Source organism: Agelaius tricolor, unplaced genomic scaffold (assembly GCF_023055355.1).
Source record: "Agelaius tricolor isolate 1412-34295 unplaced genomic scaffold, bAgeTri1.0.p SCAF_14, whole genome shotgun sequence".
Taxonomy (NCBI): Eukaryota; Metazoa; Chordata; class Aves; order Passeriformes; family Icteridae; genus Agelaius; species Agelaius tricolor.
In genome coordinates, this window is record NW_027269274.1 from 19,240,306 (window position 1) to 19,262,466 (window position 22,161).

General features: G+C 41.5%; 1 protein-coding gene across 1 annotated transcript in view; it reads left to right on the forward strand.

Moving 5' to 3' along the window:
• The window catches only part of PPARG (peroxisome proliferator activated receptor gamma), a 58,056-nt gene that overhangs the window by 16,659 nt on the left and 19,236 nt on the right, over positions 1–22,161 (forward strand). Inside the window, exons 2-3 of the mRNA XM_071440060.1 lie at positions 17,699–17,926; positions 20,370–20,539. Of these exons, the coding sequence (XP_071296161.1) occupies positions 17,707–17,926; positions 20,370–20,539 (390 nt within the window). The 5' untranslated portion in view covers positions 17,699–17,706. The remainder of the gene's footprint in view (positions 1–17,698; positions 17,927–20,369; positions 20,540–22,161) is intronic.

Here is a 22,161-nt window from a genome sequence, read left to right on the forward strand (position 1 = left end):
GTTCTGTAGAGGTAGATATTCCACACAGGAACAGCAATGTGTTCCACAAAGCCAGTGCTGCCCTGGTGCTCTGCATGCAAGCTCACAGACCTTAAAACTCCTCACAGTTTACTCTCAGATGACACTTAAAAAAAGAAAAAAAGAAAAAAAAATTAAAAAAGGTGAAAGATTCAGGGAAATACCTTTGTTAAAATGCTGGGGGTTTTTTGGTTAACTCCCTCTCAGCCTCTAGGAATGCACTGGATGTCTGTCAAGCCCACAGGGTTGTCCTTGCTGCAGAAGTGTACGAATTTGTCTCCATGCAGAGCTGCCATTGCTCTTTTCCTTATCTGTGAAGGAAACACAGCAACTCCCACTGGGGAAATTTCATCTTAACTTGATCTTAAAATAAAAAAAATCAAGGGAAAGGTCATATCCTAATAAGCTGTGCAAATCTAAATTCCCAGGGAGCTTCAAAATGACATTGTGTGACTAGGGCATTAACAATTTTCCAGCATGTATTTTTGAACTGCTTACAATAGTGGTTTTAACATCCCAGAACAAATAGTAAAAGCAAGACACAACTGGCAGGATCCAAGATGTGATTCACAGCACGTGGCCCATTGATAATCCAGGGGAGCTGACAAACACAGTGGGATTGGCAACTTTCTCAGCTTCCATTGAGATGGAGATCTTGGGAGGAAGCTTTTTATTGCTCACTCCATGTGTTGTTGTGATGGCAGGATCAATAGTTTGCACTTTTCCCCCAGTCTCAGATTTTGGAGCAGTGATTCCCTCAGGTTGGCTGAGGAAGGAGGAGCTCGGTGGTACCTGCATGCTCTGGATGGAGATTTTGGGTTGTTCTGGTCAGGTATTGAGCAGGAGGCCCAGCACTCCTGTTCAAAACAGAGGCTGCCATTGCTGCCCTGCAAAAGGTAAATTAAGTGCACTGGTGGAAATTTTACAGCCAGGTTCAAAGGAGCCAGTGTTTGTCTGCAAACTATCTCGTCTGACTCAGTGGCCATATACAGAGAAAGCTGTAAAAAATAATCCATAGTTCTGAAGTGAACCAAGCCCAGTAGCAGATTACACCAGAATCACTTCAGAAATCAGAATGAGACCAATTTCTGGTTGTGTTAGTCCTGCACACCACACCACAGAGGTTTCAGCAGCCCAGCCCCTGTTTTGGGAAGGTGTGCCATGAGCCCTACACTGCTCGGAGCCAGTGAACACCTGTCTGCTTCACAAAAACTCTGCTGTTCAGCCTAATTTGTGATGCTGGATTGACAGCAGAAAGGGAAGGTGAGAGATCAACCAGGCTCTACACCCACCCTGGCAGTTTGGGTGGTGGAGTGGAATTAGATGATGGTTGTGCTTATTTCCATGCTGGTCATGTCCCTCTACAGCAGGCACGTCCCTGCTGGTGAAGAGTCCCAGAGCTGCTGCAGAATCCCTGCTCAGCTGGTACAGAGTGCAGGGTAAGGTTAAAGCTGGTGTTCTCACTCTGTTAGCAAGGGCAGGAAGGGTGTGGGGAGCACTGCAGACCCCTTCTGATCTCATGGACTGATCCCAAAGTTCCAGGGGCAGTTCTGCATCTTACCCTGACATCCAGTGCTCTGTTACACTCCCCCTCACTGGCTGGGATCCAGGTGTCCCTTCACAAATTGCTTCTTGCTGATATCCTAAACAGTATTTGAACAGAATTCTTTTTAAACACAGCTGGATCATTAAGGAGACAACCATTGGGATAGAGAAATTTGTAACTACTGAGCTTGGTTTGGCAACTAAAGAAAACTGAGAGCAGTAAATGGAGCTCACCCTCAGTCCACATCAGAGCCACATGTTTGGCTGTTCACACGCCTGCTCCAGGGTTACAGAAAGTCACAGAAATCACTTTTAGTTCCTCACACCAAACTTGCTTGCCTAGAAAAGGAATCTTCTAAAAAGGAAAATGGGGTTATGACAGTAATCATTTATTGCAAAGTTAACTGTTGGTATTCTGGCCCAATTGAAGATAAATTACTGATTTGAAAATAAACCAATCCAGTTATCAAATATCCAAGAGTCTGTGGGCAAAATTGCACTGTGTGATTTGTGGTTTGTGTGTGAGAATGGCACATGTATTTAGATTAAAGCGATATACCTACACATAATTATTCAAAACAGCACTTCTCAGGAAGTTAATTAATATTTTTCCAGTAGAAATTAGCCATCAATGTTATCAATCATAGTAAATTGTAACTCTAGTTTTTAGTTTTCTAGTTTCTAGAAACTCTACATTTTTGGCTTGCATTGTGGTATATCCTTATATTTAACACAATATGAAACTGAAGGATTTGCTGTTGGTTGCCCTCTTAGGTTCCTTGCAGAAGAAATTCCTACAGCAATTTAAATATAGCAAAAACCAAGACGATGACAAGAACACATGACAGAGAAGGGAACTGAAATTTTCTCAATCTCTTTCTTCCCCTCTTTTTAATGCTGTTAAATTTTAACACAGCTGCTTTGCTGGTACCACTATTGTTAATGTTGCATAAGCCTATAATTATTAATCTTTTTGAAACACTGTTCAAACTTGATTATACACTTTTCTCCTCAAGTGAAAGCAGCAAATGCTGTCAAAGACAGGATGGCAGCTGAGGTTTTTAATGACAGCAGGTGAGTTTCCATGGGCTGGGATCTCTGGGAGTTGTCATCTCAAATTCAGAGGTTCAGAGGATTCGAAATCCATGGGAGCAGAGGTGCCTGGGGCACCCTGAGATTGCCACTCTCCCCGCAAGACCTGTGTGTAAAACACAAACTGCAGGGCCTTTACTGCTCCTCTCAAGCACTGGTAGATTCTTTCCAGCTGCAAACACATCTCCAAAAATGACTAGTTAGGAGCAGCTGGTAAAAATAGCAGAATTGTGAAATTGGCCAGAAATAGCTTTCTCCTGAGCTGCTCCCAGCTGCGGATCCTCCGCTTTCCGTCGGTGTCCTCGAGTGATGTCACTTGAGCTCTTGGACATCTCAAAAATAGCAAGGCCAGTTCCCATCTCCTTGAACAGGGACTGGGACAGTGGCAGGGACCCTGGGGGTGGCACTTGCCACCTGCTGACTCTGTGGGTCAAAGATCAGCACTATGAAGAAGAATCACGTCACACACGGTTTTTAAAATGTTTGGTTTAGTGCAGAGACAAAGAACAGTAGCAAAAGCCGTGGAACTCTGTTAGAATTCCACAGATATTTAACTTGTTTCTTTATTATAGACAAAGAACAGTAGCAAAAGCTGTGGAACTCTGTTTATTGGCAGACACAGATAGTTAACTTGTTTCTTTATTATAGATATTATTTTATATTTATTTCTTTTAAAAAGAAAGAAATTTATTCCTAGATATTTATTTTATTTCTTTAAACACTTATTTAACATATATTTAAACAAATATGAATACAAACAGCCCCTGCTTTGGGGATGAGGGACACTCACAGGAGTGACAAGCAGCTCACGAGTGTGGAATCATCTTCCACACCTTGGCAGGTGAAAATGTTTCTCCTTCCTTCCTTCCTTCCTTCCTTCCTTCCTTCCTTCCTTCCTTCCTTCCTTCCTTCCTTCCTTCCTTCCTTCCTTCCTTCCTTCCTTCCCTTTCTTCCAATTCCAACAGGGATATTGGAAAAATTTTACTTCCAAATAGGTTGACAAAAGTAGGAACAAATCACATCAGACATATTCTTGGGATATTAATAACACAGAGGAAGAATAACCCAACAGAAAATAAGATCAAAGAAATGCCTTCCTTTTAGTTTTCAGACACATTATAAAATCTAAACCATGCCAGATACTTTATTAGAAAATACAGCAGGTTTTTGAAACTGTAACCAAGTCAGGGCTTTGTAGAATTTCCCATTAATGTATCATTATGCAGGTTATATTTAAGTTCTTTTTGAAGTGCATTAACGATTTTGAAATTAAATATAAGATGAAATCGTGTTCTTTCCCCACAAATATTTTGTCTTTTTTATTGTTATAAAAGGGCTGCAGGGGGAATATTCATCTCTTAGTTCAGGTTCAGACAGCACTTCCCCACTGTGTTTTCAGTAAGTTCCTCCTGTGTTCTGAAGGGAATGGTGTCTTGAGGATTTTTCCCTTAAAAAGTACATTTTGAAAAAAATTCAGTATTTCCATCAATTCTGGGCTGTGTTGCAGGGGAGCTTTTATCAGAAAACTGTGAGGGGGGTGGCAGGAGAATTCAGGTCCCCTTCTTCAATTATCACCTAAAGTGAGCTGATAATCCCCTGTCTGAGCCATGGATTGTGGTATTTTGATTTTGAGTGCTAAAGGGGGCTGAGTTTATTAATTTCAAATGGGAGGAAGGAAAATTACATCACTGAGAATAATTTGATTTGCCCAATGTATAAAGTGACATCCAGAACTACTTGGAGTTTGGTAGGGAAGCTGTTGGCTATAAACTTACAATATTAACCAATATTATAAATTATAAAATTACAGTATTAATATTATAATATTAATGATAATTATTTAGTTTAGAGCTCCAGATGAAGCAGTTCTGTTCTGGGGCTTTCTGGTATCATTATTTCAGAGTAACTCAGATCCTGGGTGCTGGATCTAAGGGTATTTGGGATTTTTTTCCCTCTGCTCAGCAGTTGCTGTAGTTTCAGCTACCAGTTTGCACAAAGCTTTTCTGAAGTATGTAAAACAGAAAAATCCTAATGAAATTCCTCTCTTTTTTGCTGAAAGTTAGAAATACAAAAGGAGGTTGTTTTGTGCTAACTTAATTCCCAGGTTTTATAGTAGATGCTTTAGCATTCTTTCTCTCAGTTTGCTATTATTTAGTCAAACACAGGCTTTAAAATTAATATTTCTTATACCAATTCTCAATGCTTAATTTCCTTCAGAAATTCCCCAGCTATTTTTTTTTCTGGAATAAAAACTGAGCACAACATTACTTAATATTGTATTTTATACTGACCACCCCCCAAAAAAAAGAACGGAGAAGATTCTCTTGAAGCTTGTAGTCCAGCAGAAGAGTCACAAGTGAAAACTGTTCAAGGTAACCTAAATCTGGAGCAGAAGTGCAGATTAATTTCCTGCTGCTCATGAAATGCTCCTGAGAGTGTTGCAATTGCAGTTACAGCAGCTCAGCCTCCCCGTGCCCCAAGCCCACACTCCCAGCCTGAAGCCACCTTGACTTCGGGAGAGCCTGAAAGCTGCCCGGAAAAATTACAATTCAGAAAGAGGGAGCACATGGGAGGCCAAGAACATTGATCCCAACCTGTGATAAGCATCCAGCACTATTGAGAGCAATCACTCTTGAATCACATGTGAAAACATGTCAACATGCTTCAGCTGGGAAATTTTTGGAGGGTCAAAAGTACAGGAGTCAGGTGACAAGGGATTGCTCTGCTGCTGGAAAGTGGCTGAGCAGGTTGGATGCTTTGCAGTCTGTACAGTTGAGAAGGTTAATTTTATTTTTATTTTTTTTCTCATTTAAAAGATGAAAGGGATCCATTTGTGCAACAGATGATAGGCGTGCAAAAGTTCACGTGTGTTTATTATGACATTATTTAATTGTAATGAATTATTACATTATTTATCATGTGTATTTATTAATACATTATTTAACCCTACTCAGGGTAGGGTAGAGAGCCTGCTGTTGGATATAGTCAATTTTGGGGGTCCTTTTTAGTTTATCTTGTCAGAATAATCTTGGGATGTCACCTCTGCTTCCCTTCCAAGCTTAGGAAAATGTGCTTGAAGCATTTGAGCCCCTAATGAAAATACCCTTCAATAACTCTGTGTAAAAAACAAAATCTGATTATCCCAAATAAATTAAAAACAAACCAATCCAGTTATCAAATCTCCCAGAGTCTGTGGACAAAATTGTAGTGTATGATTTGTGATTTGTGTGTGAGATGGGGAATTTGGGGACAGCTAAAAGAGGAGAGTGGTGACTGCTCAGCCCTCTTTGCTGCTATTTATCTGCTTTCTCAGGGTTTGGTGGGTTGGAATTATCCTGCCATGCCAGTGGCTGCAGAGGCACACAGAGCAATATTATTTTACACTGGATGTACAGAAATTCTACAGAATTCTAGAGAGGAAAGTGTGTTTGCTGTTTCTCTGAGCTCCCTGTGTTTAATGCAGAAATGCTCAGCATGTTTACGTTCATGAATGAGTTTTGCAACATGGTGCTTTTTCACTTTTACAACTTGGTGATTGTCCAACAGATTAAATATTTTGCCAAAACTCAGTCAAATCACGTGGGCCCTCCCTCCAGTCTTGCTGTATTCAAATAATTTTTGCATTTTTAGTGCTGGGAAGATGAGAATGTGATGGAAATGACTCATCCCAATGAGAGAAATGCTTTTTTATGGATTATTTGCAGTGTGTTTAACTTCCAGGAAAAACTTTAAAAGTGGGATTTAATTCAAGGAATGAGTTTAAATTCATGTGGCATTTTTTTCCTCCTCCTCCTCCTCCTCCTCTTCCTGTGGGAGTATTCAGTATTCTGCCATGGCAGGGAACTGCATTTAGGATATTAATGAGTGTATTTCACCCCAGTCCAGTTGTGTGCCTTATTAGCTCATCTCTTGGAAACAATACTGAAGTTTACTGTCTTGTGAACATTAAAAAGCACTGACATGACAGAGTCTGAGGAGAGAAAATAATCCCAGGCTTCTTCCCAACAGAATTCTGCATCCCTAAATTCCCTATTACTACAACATGGACTGAGAAAACTTGATGTGGTTAGTTCAGTATTAAAATTACAAAAATTCTTCAGGGTGAGTATCAAATTCATCACATCTACAGTGTTTTAAAAGGAGAAGATGAACTGGATATGGTGCACGTAACATTTACTATGAAAGTTATTAACATTTCAAAAACAAGTGCAAACTTTGTGTTCTGAATTCCAGAAGGGACTACAACCATTGAAGATTCCATCCTCAATTGATACCTCAGCTGTTAATTATTGGCCAAGCACCATTTCCAGAGAATGGAGTCTATTATTAATAAATAAACTGCATTAAGACACATGTTGATAATGCCCTGATGAGAGCAGATAAGCTCTGGAGCAGCAGATTGTCCTGTCAATAACTGTGGTGCCCACACAGGTTTGTGCTCTGCCACACCACCTGAAATCCTGGAAAATCACATTTTCATACAGCACACCATGTGTGAGCACAGCATAAATTCAATGAATGTTTTTGTGCTGCTTTTGAAGCTTCAGACAGAGCTGTTCCCTGTTGAACCATCAGCAGGCTGCTGGCTGACAGCGCCACTGGGACTTGGTGGTGCTGGGAGTTTGTGTTATTAACTCTGGGCACAGCCTTGCCACTGCAGCAGTCGTTTCACACAGGAAATAGAGCATTTTATGAGCCCCTCATTTCTGATGGATGTGTGTTACGACACACATGGATTTATCTGTGTGTAGGAGATGGAATTTAATCATGTATCTTGGCCAAAGGAGTCCTTTCTTAGCCAAAAACTGTGGTTTTAAAAGAGTTGAACTCTAGGCAGGTGTTTGGATGCCATTAGCACCAATGCAAGATTCAAAATGAGCGTTTTGCTCCATTTTGAGCCAAACACTGAATTTCTGTCAAAACTGGGAAACTTTCTGTTGAGTTCAAAGCACATTTGACTCCTGAAAGCACAGTCACAACTCATACAGATGAACCTTCTGGATGGGTCACTTGCTCTAAAATACTTTTAACATCAAATATGATCTTTTGGAATTCTATTAATTCCTTGTAGTTGGTCAAACTTTTCTTAGAGCCAGCAATACGAAGCCTGCCCAGTCGAAAGAAATGCCAAATTATTAAAATATGTTGAGCCTTGGAGCCAAGCACAGGCCTGAGAATGTTAACACTCTTATCAATTGAATGGTGTGCTGCTGTTCCAGCTGACAAAGCCCTGCTATCTTGTGTCCCACACGGCGTTTTTGGGGATATTTTAGAATCAATGACTTCCTTCAGCCCGGCGAGGCACCTCCAGGCCTGGAGCAGACCTTCCCTCAGCTGCTTGCCAAAGGGGGCAAAGGGCTCTCCCAAGAAGTCAGCCCTTGCTGATTACAAAATCCAAAGTGATTCATTGCCTGTCTATCAGGATCCTATTTTAAATCACAATGATTCATAGAGAGCAACGCCCACATTTTATATAATGAGGCACTTTTACAATACTGCCAGCGCAAGGCAGGGACGTGCTGCTTGTTCCTGCTCTCCTCCAATCCCTCAAAACCAACAGGAGCCACATTTCACTTCTGCTCAGGCACGTTGTAAATGCCAATTTATGGTCTTGCCCCTCGGAGTCCTACAGAGGTTTATTCTGATTTTATATTACCAACCAGATGATACCTTATTTTTCACATTTTTATGCTCCTGGAGGTGTTATTTCCCTCCCCCCCCCCAAAAAAAAAAATAAATAATCATCTCTATTTTGAAGAGTGGGAGAGGTTTTGAAGACATTTTCAAACAGCAGGCATTGGAAGAGAAGTCTTTCTTCAGAATCACTCACAAAGCATGACTGGAACTAGGAAAGTGAAATTTCTCTGCTCAGGGATTTCTAAGAACAGTTTGAGGACATTTCCCACAAACTTTGAATCTGATTTAACAGAAATCATCTCCTCATCTCCCTGTTCTGCCAGTGCTGTGACTGCAGTAGAACATTTTATTTCTCTTGTAGTCAGATTTTACCATCAGGAGCCCAACTCTGTCACTTCCAGGAATTTGTAGTTAAGTTCTCCATGACTTTGAAGTGTTTTTCCTGTTAAATCTGACCTGCCTGCCCGTTTTTCAGATTCATAAATCAGTATTTCTTATACAGAAATTTCCAATATTCTCAATTTCTATTGAAGCTCCTTGAGCACAGCCTTGCAATCAGTTTCTTTCATACCCTGGAATAACCTGAAGTTTCGTGGCTCTCTATCCAGTATCAGAATGCAACAAAGCCTACATTAACAAATTAAAATAGGATGGGAGAATTTGTAGCATATCTGAGTAGCCTGTGGCATTGTTGAACTTGTTTCTCATTTGCAATTATATTTACAAGGGTTTATGTTGCTGCAAGGGTATAAAATGCTGCTATTCCAAGTAACCCAGGCTGTTTTGTGTGAATTCCATGGAATAGAAAATTTATTTAACACTAAACAGCTCTATTATTCCCTGAATGGGCTTTTCTTCCTTGTTTCTATTAACAACTGCCTCTTAAACGTTGTGGTAAATTTTATGGACTGTGCTTTTAGTGAGCACAGCTTGTAGTTATAATTCAGCTATAGGAATAAAATACATTTCCCACTGATTTATGAGTTGCTTTCTTTTGGCCTTTCCAAGTGTTTGGATTTATACAGTTTCTCCTGGTGTTTTACTGTGCAGCCTTGCTGAGAGGATGAATGGATTACCTCCCCTTTTAGTTGGCTTTTTGAAGGATGTGGCTGCACGGGGCTCTGCAGCCCTTGAGCCACTGGGATTTCTGAGGCACCCAGCACTGGTCAGATGGGAGATGGGGCAGAACTGAGCATCCCCAGCAGTGTTTGATTTCTGAGGCACCCAGCACTGGTCAGACTGGGAGATGGGGCAGAATTGAACATCCCCAGCAGTGTTTGATTTCTGAGGCACCCAGCACTGATCAGACTGGGAGATGGGGCAGAACTGAGCATCCCCAGCAGTGTTTGATTTCTGGACCATCCAGCACTGGTCAGACTGGGAGATGGGGCAGAACTGAGCACCCCCAGCAATGTTTGATTTCTGAGGCACCCAGCACTGGTCAGAGAGGAGATGGGGCAGAATTGAACATCCCCAGCAGTGTTTGATTTCTGAGGCACCCAGCACTGATCAGACTGGGAGATGGGGCAGAACTGAACATCCCCAGCAGTGTTTTTGTTTTCTGAGGCACCCAGCACTGGTCAGAGAGGAGATGGGGCAGAACTGAGCATCCCCAGCAATGTTTGATTTCTGGACCATCCAACACTGGTCAGACTGGGAGATGGGGCAGAACTGAGCATCCCCAGCAGTGTTTGATTTCTGGACCATCTAGCACTGGTCAAACTGAGAGGAGATGGGGCAGAATTGAACATCCCCAGCAGTGTTTTTGTTTTCTGAGGCACCCAGCACTGATCAGACAGGGAAATGGGGCACAATGAGCATTCCCAGCAGTGTTTGTTTGTTTGTTTGTTTATTTTCTGGACACAGTCTCAAGCTGTGCCAAGGGAGATACAGGCTAGAATTAAGGAGGAAGTTTTTCACAGAAAGAGTGGTCAAATACTGGAATCATGGAATCATCTACCCAGGGAGGTGGTGGAGTCACCATCACTTGATGTGTTTAAAAAAAGACTGGATGTGGCACTTGGTGCCATGATCTAGTTGAGGTGTTAGAACATGGGTTGGACTAGATGATCTTGAAGGTCTCTTCCAACCTAGAAATTCTGTGATTCTGTGATTCTGTGACCATCCAGCACTGGGAGATGGGGCAGCAATGAGCATCCCCAGCAATGTTTGATTTCTGGACCATCCAGCACTGGTCAAACTGGGAGATGGGGCAGAATTGAACATCCTCAGCAGTGTTTGATTTCTGAGGCACCCAGCACTGATCAGACAGGGAAATGGGGCACAATGAGCATTCCCAGCAGAGTTTGTTTGTTTGTTTTCTGGACCATCCAGCACTGATCAGACTGGGAGATGGGACCCAATGAGCATCCCCAGCAGTGTTTGATTTGTTTGTTCTCTGAGCCTCCCAGCACTGGTCAGATGGGAGATGGGGCAGAACTGAGCATCCCCAGCAATGTTTGATTTCTGGACCATCCAGCACTGGTCAGATGGGAGATGGGGCAGCAATGAGCATCCCCAGCAGTGTTTTTTGTTTTCTGAGGCACCCAGCACTGGTCAAACTGGGAGATGGGGCAGAACTGAGCATCCCCAGCAGTGTTTGATTTCTGGACCATCCAGCACTGATCAGACTGGGAGATGGGGCAGCAATGAGCATCCCCAGCAGTGTTTGCAGGTGTTTCTGGGTTTGCTGGCACACCTTGAACATTCCTCTCAGCCCTGGTTGCTGCTTTTCCTTTTGCTCCCAGAGTCTGGGCCCTGTGCTGGTTCTGCAGGTTGGACAGTGGGTGGGAGAGGAGCCTTTCTTTCCTCAGCTCTGCCCCTCCTACTCAGTGATTAACCCTTGAGGTGTGGCCTGGGCTGACAAAGCCATTTGCTCCAGAACCCTCCTCTGCTTTTATTGATTACAGAGTGTTTATTCCCTCCTTTCCTAAGTGTATTCTCTGTGTGGTTTCTTTTGGGGATTTTCTGGTGGATGTGTTCAATTTTTTAGGGCCATTTTTAGATGGCTTCAGAGCTGGATCTGAGGAAAGAAGAGGAAAATGTCATCTCTTGTGCTTGGAGTCAGCAGTGCTTTTAAAGTCATCTATGTCAAAAAAATGCCATTGTTGGTCATTTGTGAACTCATTTTTTCACTAAGTTACTTTTTATTATGGAGCTGTTTTGACACCCAACATTTGCTAGAGACACTGGGTATTTTCTTTGTTTTCACAGCTAAAATTAAGGTGCAGGGAACTTTCATTTGCAGTTCTTTATTTGAAACAAACCCAAAAAAAATTTGCTTCTTCTGTCCCATAGTGAGGTCAGTTTTCATTCCTGTGAGTGTTTTTGACAAATCCATGCTTGAAAAGGAAATTCCCAGGTCTGGTGAGGCAGTGCTGCCCCAGGAGTGTGCCTGGCTCCAGGCTGGGTGCAGGGGAGCAAAACTGTGGCTTCAAAAACCTTTGAATTTCCAATCAAAAATTTAACTGCACTTATCCTCTCAGTAGCCTGGACCCTTTTCCCACATCCATAGTGGTTTCTAATGTGTGATTTCTTAGGGAAATTACTGCTTTGAATAACTATTTCAATCCTATCAATATTGCTGTTCAGTGTGTTTGTTCATCATCACATCATTGAAACATTTTTTGTTTTATTCTAACAGTATTTTGAGTGTGCGTGTGGATAAAAACAAACAAACAAAAAAAAAAAACCTTTCTATCTCTCCTTTTAAATAGTAAAATATTCTGTAATGGGTTTTTTTAAAGCAAGGCTTTATAGGTTTTTGGTTGTTGTTCCTTTGCTTTTCCTGCTGCAGTTGGCAAAGCGCTGATTTTGTCAAACTCAGAATTGGGGGCATCAGCCACCGAGGCTCTTTCTCCACCCTCTTTGTGCTTGTTTGTTTGTTTAGGAGCATCACTGGCTGTGCCAGCGGAGTTCTTGGAAAGAGGTTTTTTTTTTTAGTTACGTTGTGCTCCCTCTGCTGACTCTGCAGCAACAGGACACGGAGAGGTTCGGGTCCTGTGCCGGGAAATGGGGGAAAATCGGGAATCTGCCGGCCGGGAATGGGGGAAATAGCAATGGACAACAGCTTTGAGTCATTGTTTGGGACACAAAAAAAAAAAAAATACACAGAGTTTGGTAAATCCAAACCACAATTATCTCTGCTTGATACGAATATTGTCTATTAGATAAAGTCCATTTTAGTGGCAGTTGCTATTAGTGAAAAATATACAATTTTCATCATTGAGGAAGATATCTCCTAAAGATTGAAAGCTTAGAGCTCCACTATACTCTGGCATAAACAGGAATATTCAAAATCTGTGGAGTAACCCACACCTGCTGAGAAGAGAGGTGTTCTGTGGACAGCCCAGGGAATGGAGGGGAGGGAGGGAAGGTAATGTTCTCTCACTGGAAAAACACAGAACTGAGGCAAAAATCTGAGGGGGTTTGGCCAGCAAAAATCAAATGCAGTAAGATGGTGTTTTCTCTCAATAACCTGAAGTTCACAGCCCCTCACTGGGAGCTGAGGGCAGCACTGATAAAAGGCAGAATTGAGCTGCTCCAGCATTGCCACACAGAATTTCTGTGTCAGAGGCAACAAGAGACTCAGTTATTGGGAGGGGAATGCAGAGGGGTATCACAAGACTGTCTGCTCCCTTTCCAGAGCCCTTCTCCTCTGAGACATCAGGGCAGGTCTTCAGCTCAGTGCATGTGGTGCCATTACTTAGGGCAGATGTGGTTTTGCAAGGCACACATAAAATGTGATGTTATTCTTCCAAATGGATCAATAAATTGGATCTATGAGGTACCAAGCTGCCCCTTCACCATCTCGAAATCTTTCCTAAAAGCTGAGGATGATTGTGGGATCTTAACCAACTTTTGTAGGTATTATTTCACAGAGAGTCTGAGCTGCCTTAATGAAATTAATTGGGAAAAGTCCCATTAGGTTCTGCTGGACTTGTGTATGAGTTTACTTGACAAACTCTGACAAATTTATACATGAGAGGAAATCCAATCTGTTCCACGAAATTTGTCTTCATTAAGAAAAACCCACGGATTTTGAAAACCCATGATTTTGAAGTGTTTTTCCTTTTAAATCTGACCTACCAGCCCGTGAGTATTTCATATCCATAAATCAGTATTTCTTATCTAGAAATAGCATTATTTAGTTCAGATATCAATTTCTCCATATTTATTCCTGCCCATATTATTCCATTATACCTTCCTTGATTTTAATAATGCTTCAAAGCTGACAGACTTTACCTATTTATTTTTGGCTTCTTCTTTTCTGTAACTCCCGTCAGTTGGGATGTTCTGGTTGCTTCATTAAATACCTGTAGGGTGATATTTTGGTAGTTTTGTCTGGAAAGAGCGTGTCTAGAATGCAGCACAACAGGCCCTTCAGGTTACCTGAGCACAGGTAGTGTTTATGGTAAGGAGCAGCTCGTGATCCAGGATGTTTTTCATACCATGGCCATCTCCTCTGTTAGATTTTATGTTCTCCTAGCAGGGAATAACTGTCTGAGGAGCTGGAGAGCAGATCAGGCAGGAGATGAGGTGATGATGGGATGAGATTTGTGCCTATCAGCAGCACAGTGACCAGGGCTGGCTGTGCCAGGTGAGCTCAGGGGTTCCCTGCACATGGCCCTGAGCAGCTCCACAGGAATTCAACAGGGTGAAGGCCCTCAGCAAGCTCCATATCTCAGAATTAAATGTTATCTCAGCAGCATTATCTCTTTCACTCCTGCTCTTTTGGAGGATTTCATGTCCAAGCTCCTCAATCTGACTTCCCAAATAACGTCTCTGCTGCTGTTCTGCACAGCCTCTTGCTGGCTGAGAAGGGTTTTTGCACTTGAGAGTCTTCTAAATCAGAGAAATATTTACAGATCTATTACCTGGATGTCACCCAGGCAGCTGTGAGTTATAAAAGAATTCTCCAGTCTGTTCATTGGACTTGTCCATTGGATTTTTTAATCTTGGTTTTTGGGTGTTTTAAAACCATGAGCAGACTACAATTAGCTGATTTTCTCTTTTTCAGAGGGAAATGTTGTCATTCCTCTTTCCTGGGGAGGAAAAAAGACAAAGTACACAGCAAAAATCAAGTAAAGCTACATGCAAAATAGAAGTATTTGTAAAATAACCATTAAACATAGGAACAGTCTTCACATTTGGGTTTTCAATAATGCAAGAATAAAAATAGCACAGAAGATGTTTCCTTCATTTGAGTATCTCTAACACAAATTCATCTGAAAATAAAAATTCATTGTTTCTCTTGTCATAGACAATTTTGTTAAATTGAACAAGATACCCATAATTTGTTTAAATCATATGTGAAGATTGGATCTTTAAAACTGCAACAAGATGCTTTGTGTTTTATACCCAAAACCTGAGCAAACCTGGAAGTTCTCACCATTCAGAACTGCTTGTGAACAAAATTACTGTGGGATCTTGAGAGTCCTGGGATGTTAACCTCTGCAAGGGGTGGAGTTTATGGGCTTTTGACTGAAGATTTGTAAATGGCTGCTGGCTCCAGATTTTATTACCTTGCAGCAGAAAGAGGAGTAGGATAAAGCAGAATTACTCAGTGACCTGCAGTGGCTGATAGGTGCAGCCACAATTCCCTGGTTCTCTCTTCAGGGTGATCTTGGCATTTGTGTTTCCTCTGCTCTCAGCATACAGAGCATGTGTGTGATTTGGACAGACACAGAGATAAAAACAACTGGCAGGGGAAGAACATGAACCCAAATCCCTTCTATGCAGTGATGCTTAAACAACAGGTTACTTTAATTATTTAATTTTATTTTGTCCCTTCTAAAACATCACAAAAATCTAACCCATCACACTTCTAGGCTGGAGATACTTTTACCACAAAACCACTCTGGCATTTTTTGGTCGACTTTGCTGAAATGATTTGGCTGTGCTGACTGGGAAATGAGATTTCTGATAAGGAATTACTACAAGCTCTTAGATTTTGCAGCTTGTGAGTGCCAAGCCAGCCCTCTGGACTCACCTGCTTATCTGAGTTTGTCTAAGCTGTGAGATATCTGTAGCCAGGGAAATCCCTGCACTCTCTGGGTGGGAATGATGCAGGAGTGTCACAGAATTACTCATGTTACACATCATGGCCTTCTCCAGAGCATCCCAGCCACGGGCTGAGTGAAGTGAAACCCAGCTCAGCTCTAAACTGTGTTCAGCCCACAGGGGTTTGAAACTGGAGCTTTTTCACTTGAAAACACAAAGTGCTGAGGTCTCCAGGTTGTCAGGATGTTTTTCAGAGCTTTGATGGAGAGTGCAGTCAAACTGTTCACTTTGCAGTGGCATCAGGGGCAGGTGATGGAGGCCACTTCTCCTCATGGAGTGGCCCCAGCTTGTCCTTGCCTTTCAGCAGGTGCTGAAGCTCTCCAGGAGCTGCCTCAGAGCAGGGAGGTGGCTGTGCAGGGGCAGCTGTGCCTGTGGGTCCTCCTGCCTCGTGAGGATTTGGTTTCCTGCAGTTATTCCTTGGCCACACAGCAACCTGGGAGTTCCTGGGATGAACCTGGGCTGTGCCTGTAGCATCCTCCACCCACGAGGCAGAGCAATAACCCTTGATGTCTCTTGTCTAAAGGAATACAAACCAATTTAAAATGTCTCTTGGTTTCTGTATTTTTTAAAGATGAGTCTGGCCATTTCAAGAAATGGGCTCTTAAGAAGGAGTCTGTCCTGGTTTATTGTTTTGTTGGGAAATGTGTTTTAGGAAGACATTTCCCAGTGCTCATGGCCGGGGATTTCACTTTGTGCTGACAGAAAATGTCATCAAATCAGAGAATCTCCTGAGCTGAAGGGACCCCCAAGGATCATCCAGTGCAGCTCCTGGTCCTGCCCAGCCACCCCAACACTCTGGGCAGCCTTGGGAGCTCCTGGAGCTCGGGCAGCCCTGGGAATGTCACCATTCCCTGGGCAGAGCTCATGGTTTGAGCCCTGCACTTGAAACTTGACATTTGGGAGCTAACACACAACACCAAGGTACCCTGCCAAGCTGCCATGGATCTTCCCCAGGGATTTGTGGCAATTTGACATCCTGTTGTTTCCCTCCTTTCATTAAGGAGAACATCCCTGACATCCCATCCAGTGGGACTGGGCATGGCTGGGGTGCAGCAGCACCTCTGTGTTCCCACTGCAGTGAGAATCTCCCTTCTCACATTTAAGAATTTAGAAGCTCCCTTGTCAAGGTCAAGGCAGAACAACTGCAGGGCTGTGCTGGGAGCCCTGAAAGTGGGAGGAGTGCTGGTGCCATTCCTGAGGGAAGGCAAAGTGCCACCATTTCTGGGCACTGGCATTCAGCAGAGCTGGTGGGGAGGGCAGGCACGGCTCCATCACCTGTCAAGAACAGGAGAGCTCCAAACTCTGGAGCACCCCTGCTCCAATATCTTCATTTTGCAACAGCACTTCTGGCTGTGGGACAGAGTAGTTTTGATTCAAAGCAGATCAAATCAGAGTTTCTGTTATCTAGAGGTTAAAGGCCACTCACTTGATTGGGTTTAAAGTCCAAATTAAACAGCCAAAGTGACCAAGCTATTTTAGTTCTGAAACATCTCTTCTATTTTTAGGGTAGAATGTTCTTTTTATAAATAGTGGAAAATTAAACACAGACACTGGTTATAAAATAGCCTTTGCACTTGCTGTAACTCACAGACTTCTTCATGGTTGAAATCTGTCTAAATCAAGGATTTTGGTTCACTTGCTGGAACTTACAAACTTTTTTATAGTTGAAATATATCTAAATCAAGGATTTCAGTTCACTTGCTGTAACTTCCAAACTTTTTTATAGTTGAAATATATCTAAATCAAGGATTTCAGTTCACTTGCTGGAACTTACAAACTTTTTCATAGTTGAAGTATATCTAAATAAAGGATTTTGGTTCAGCTATTTGTCAAAAGAGGACTTGGAAAAATATTTCATATCTCAATCTAAATTCACTCAACTTGCAGGAGATTTTTGGAAATAGAAGTTTCTTATTTGTTTTCTGCTTTCAAGGTTTGCATAAATATATATGGAATTTGAAAAGCCATAACTTACATTTCCTCGATCCTTGGGTTCAAGACTGGGATTAAACTTTTTGGCAAACTCAAATGAGCACAGTTTTCAAATATTTCTCATGATTTGGAGGAAAACCACCACTATTTTATGCCAGCTACTTTGGGGTTTTTTTCTTAATATAAAAACCCTTGAGATTTTCAGGCACTTGGGAAGAATGGTGCTGAGAATTTGCAAAAATGAGAATTATTTGTGGAAGACTTCTAATTTTGTTGACATGAATGCTATGGAGAGATGTAGTTAAAGTTTTAATTTTGAGCCTGTGAACGTGGGACACTTGGAGATCAGCTTGGGGCTGAACAGAATGGAGATAAACATCCTAAAATGTCCTTTTCTTGTTGGTGTTTGCAGGGATTACAATGGTTGACACAGAAATGCCGTTTTGGCCCCTGAATTTTGGAATCAGCCCCATGGATCTGTCAGCCATGGATGATCACACACATTCCTTTGACATCAAGCCCTTCACCACCGTCGACTTCTCCAGCATTTCCTCCCCTCACTATGAAGATCTCCCCCTTGCCAGAGCTGACCAGTCAGGCCTGGATTATAAATATGATATCAAGCTCCAGGATTGCCAAAGTAAGCTCTGCCTTGTTTTGAAGTGTTCCCCTCGTGTCAGTGTTTCCTTCATTCCCTGGAACGTGTGCTAGCAGCAGAGGGATTTAGAACTCAGATCTCCTGTGTCAGCAGAGATGCTCTTGAGGGCAGATGGAAAAGGGAAAATGCTCCAGCAGACCTTCAAGAAAAGGGAAAATGCTCCAGCAGACCTTCACCCTGCCAGAGCAGCAGCTGGGGCTTAGGGGAGGTACCAAAAAGTGTCCAAAATGACATTTTAGTAGACACATGAACCCCTCTGTTGTCTCCTACTCCTGCACCTCGTGTGAGCTTTTCCTTTGAACTCAGTGCACACAGTGCAGAACAAACTCCCTGAATGTTGAAGAATGCCCAGCATGAAGAGCATAATCTGAATTATTAATATGTGCAGCTTTTCAATTCCAAACAGCCTCAGAAAGGGATGGAGTAGAAATTTTGGCTAGATCTGAGGCACAGCATTGTTCCAGCTCCATCACAGCTCCTGGATTATTTACCTGCTGTGAAACATGCTGGTCTTCCACAATATCCACTGAAAAATTACACCTAACTTCCTTTTAAGAAAGGAAGTGACCTATTCCTAAATAAATTGTCACTGCATTCCTGCTCAGAGTAGGATTGTGCTGTGCCTGGAACTCTTTTGAGGATGCACTTCTGCTTAGATGTGACCTCATTTTTTTTTGTAGTCATCTGTACAAGAACTCTTTCAGGGGAAATTGTGGTGTTTAATTTATGTGGTACAGTGAAGCAGGACCTGTGTGTCTGCACTACTGCTGTAATAAATGAATGGACATTTTTCCACCAGTCATTTATTTTTCTTTTGTTTAACTAGAAATATTCTTTACACTTTAATGCCAAGTACTTTTAAGAAGTGCAGGAGAGTTTAGATGGCATAAATTCTCCTCATCTTTACTTAGATAATTTCTTCCCAGTTTATATAGGAATAAATCTTTCTAGTTTGTATAGTATAGCCAATCAGGAAAAATAAAAATATTTGCCTTCTTTAATACTCTGTTACATCACCCCTGATGTAATGTAACTTTCAGATGTCACAGCTCTCTTCTATTACCAGTGATGATTGATTTAAAGACATCATACTTACTTGTTTGAGACCATTCAATATTAAAATTGCTCTCTTTATTAGAAACTTTCAGAAGAGAAAATTTATCTCTAAACTGCACCCAAAGTTGAACAATTTTCCCCAGGAGAGAGCTAAATTTCTGGAAATATCTGATATTATTTTATTTTATTACATATATATATATATATATATATATATATATATATATATATATGAATGATATATTATTGGATATTTATTGAATAATATAATAATATACTATATAGTATATATACTAGATAGTATATTATTATTATTATTATAGTATTATATAATACACAGTATTATCTTATAATACAAGATTATATATTATATAATAATATATAGTATATGTTATATAATAATATTATATAATATGCATTATATTATTATATATAGTATATATTATTATATATACTGTATATTATATATTATTATATGATATTATTATATACAATAATATATTATTATTGAATAATGTATTGTTGAATATACAGCTCTATTAGACACTTGAATATGTTTTAAACTAGATTAGACACTCCAGCCCATCTCCCTGTAGGAGTTTCCAACACCTTGAAGGAATAAACCAGGTGGAGACTGAGTAAAGCCTGAGTTCTCCATACATTAATTTTTAGCATCCATCTTGAACCCTTGCACAGTCCAGAGCTGAGAGCTGGATCTGTAACACCTTTGTCCAGCAGCACCTGCCCCTTCCAGCTTCTGCAGCCACTGCAATGCAGCTGCAGCTCCTTCTGCAGCCCTGGTCTGCTGTGGCTTTGCTGTGGGGCAGACCTGGCCATCCCAGCCCAGCATCCCTGGCATGCCTTGTGCTTATTCCTCACTGCTTCTGCTGCCTCAGGTTTTGGCTTTTGTATTTTCACATTCTGTTCTGCTTTAGTGTGTGGGTCTGGGCTTCATATGAGGGGATGGTGAGCTCTGTGCACAGAGCAGGGAGACAAAACAATTCCTGCTCCAGCTGGGCACCAAGGACAAAGGATCCAAATCTCAGCCACAAAAGCATAAAAAATGTGGGCTGGAGAGAGAAAAACAAGGATGGGACCACAGGGGCTAAAGCTGGAATTGGGCAATTAACTGCAAGATGCAAATGGAGCAGAACTGATCCAAGTGAGAGACCCCATGCCTGGTTGTGCATTTTGGGGCCATTTTGGTTCATCTTGGGTGCAAAGGTGGATCCATGGAGGAGATGCTTTGAATAAATCCCTGCTTTATTCTGTAACTCTGCCCAGCCTCTGTTGTAGATCAGCCTTCCCAAGACATCCCCTCCCCATGAATTCAGCTGGAGTTTACCACTCACCTCTCCCCTGTGCACAGGTGCCATCAAGCTGGAGCCTCCTTCCCCCCCCTATTTCTCAGAGAAGGTGCAGCTGTACAGCAAAGCTCACGAGGAGGCGTCCAACTCGCTGATGGCCATCGAGTGCCGCGTGTGCGGCGACAAAGCCTCGGGCTTCCACTACGGCGTGCACGCCTGCGAGGGCTGCAAGGTGAGCTCCAAAATCACTTGGATTAACATCTGCTACTGTGTTCATCTCAAGAATCACTTGGGACAATCACACCTTTGTGCTTTTTAAAAAAAAAAAAAGTTTTAGGTCTTTGCGTCAATTTTTCTGCATATAATTTATGGGTTAATAAGCAGATGTTTCTTTAAACCTTGCTTTTTTTTTAAAACCTTGCTTTTTCCAAAACCTTGTTTTTTAAAACCTTGCTTGTTTTTTAAAAGCTTAGGGTTTTTTCTTGTTGATTGTATTGATCTATTCAAATTTTTCGTGTGTTTTTTCCCCTTCTTTCAATCATGCAAGTGTATTTCATTCCCTTCTTTGGGTGTCATGTGCACAAAGTCTGAATTCTTAGAATGCACCAAATTCATGCCCAACTCCAAAACTTTGAGCAATTAAAATTCAGGCTCTGTTATTCTGATTAATTCGAGGTTTTTACCCATTTTACACATTTTAGGTGACTACAGAGAAGTCTGATGGTATTGAGGAATGTGCTTGCTGCTTTAAAACCCCACTGATTTTTTATGTCAGTGATATTTAGTGTTTATAATATGTAAAGGACAAATGAATGGTGTAAAAATTGCAGTCCTCAAGAATGAGGGAAGAAATGCCAGAGAATTAAATTATTAATATTTCATTGAATTCAAAGAAAAACATTAGAGTTTAATGTGAAATTCCTATCTTCTCCATTTTCAGTATCTTGAGGAAAATAACTAAAAGGAAAGAACCAATCCAGAGCTTAAATAAAATTCTTAGCAGTGAATTAGGAGCACATATAAAGCAATAAGTACAAAGTACATTACTTAAATTACAGTTAATTATATACATAAAAGTTGGCATCATGCTTGTACTGTTATTATTCCCTGTGAGGAAAAAATAATTTTTACAAGGAAAAAAGGGAGATAACTCTGGATAAACTGTATTAATTAATTATGACTGATCCAAAAAAACATATTTAAACTGTAGAAAGAGAAATAAGAAGCATTTTAATTTACCAGAAATTGACCTGCTGTTGGCAGAATTTTTGGTTTGTCATTGTTTTCAACGAATTTTTTACACTGGTAGTGAACTTTATATTTTGAAAATGTCCCATTTGGTTTGTAATCATTTCCCACAAGCAGTGGGACAAACAGAGCTTTGCTTCCTTTGGAGTTGTGCCCTTAAATGCCATCCCTAATGTCCTTTAAACCCCACTGATTCCCTAAAGCTTCTCCAGCTTTTGGGGAATTTTATCCTTCCATTGCATGGGGTTGGAAACACTAGATCAGAGGATGAACAGGAGCAGAGAGGATGGTGACAGGAGCTGTGCTTCCTTTGCAAATCCATCTCTCACGTGTCCTGGGTGGGTGGAGCAGGGCCAGGATGCCCTGGCAGCTCCCTGCTTCCATCCCTTTCCCTGGTTCCATCCTTTTCCCTGTTTTCCTGGTTCCATCCTTTTCCCTGTTTTCCTCGTTCCATCCTTTTCCCTGTTTTCCTGGTTCCATCCCTTTCCCTGGTTCCATCCTTTTCCCTGTTTTCCTGGTTCCATCCCTTTCCCTGGTTCCATCCCTTTCCCTATTTCCCTGGTTCCATCCTTTTCCCTGTTTTCCTGGTTCCATCCTTTTCCCTGT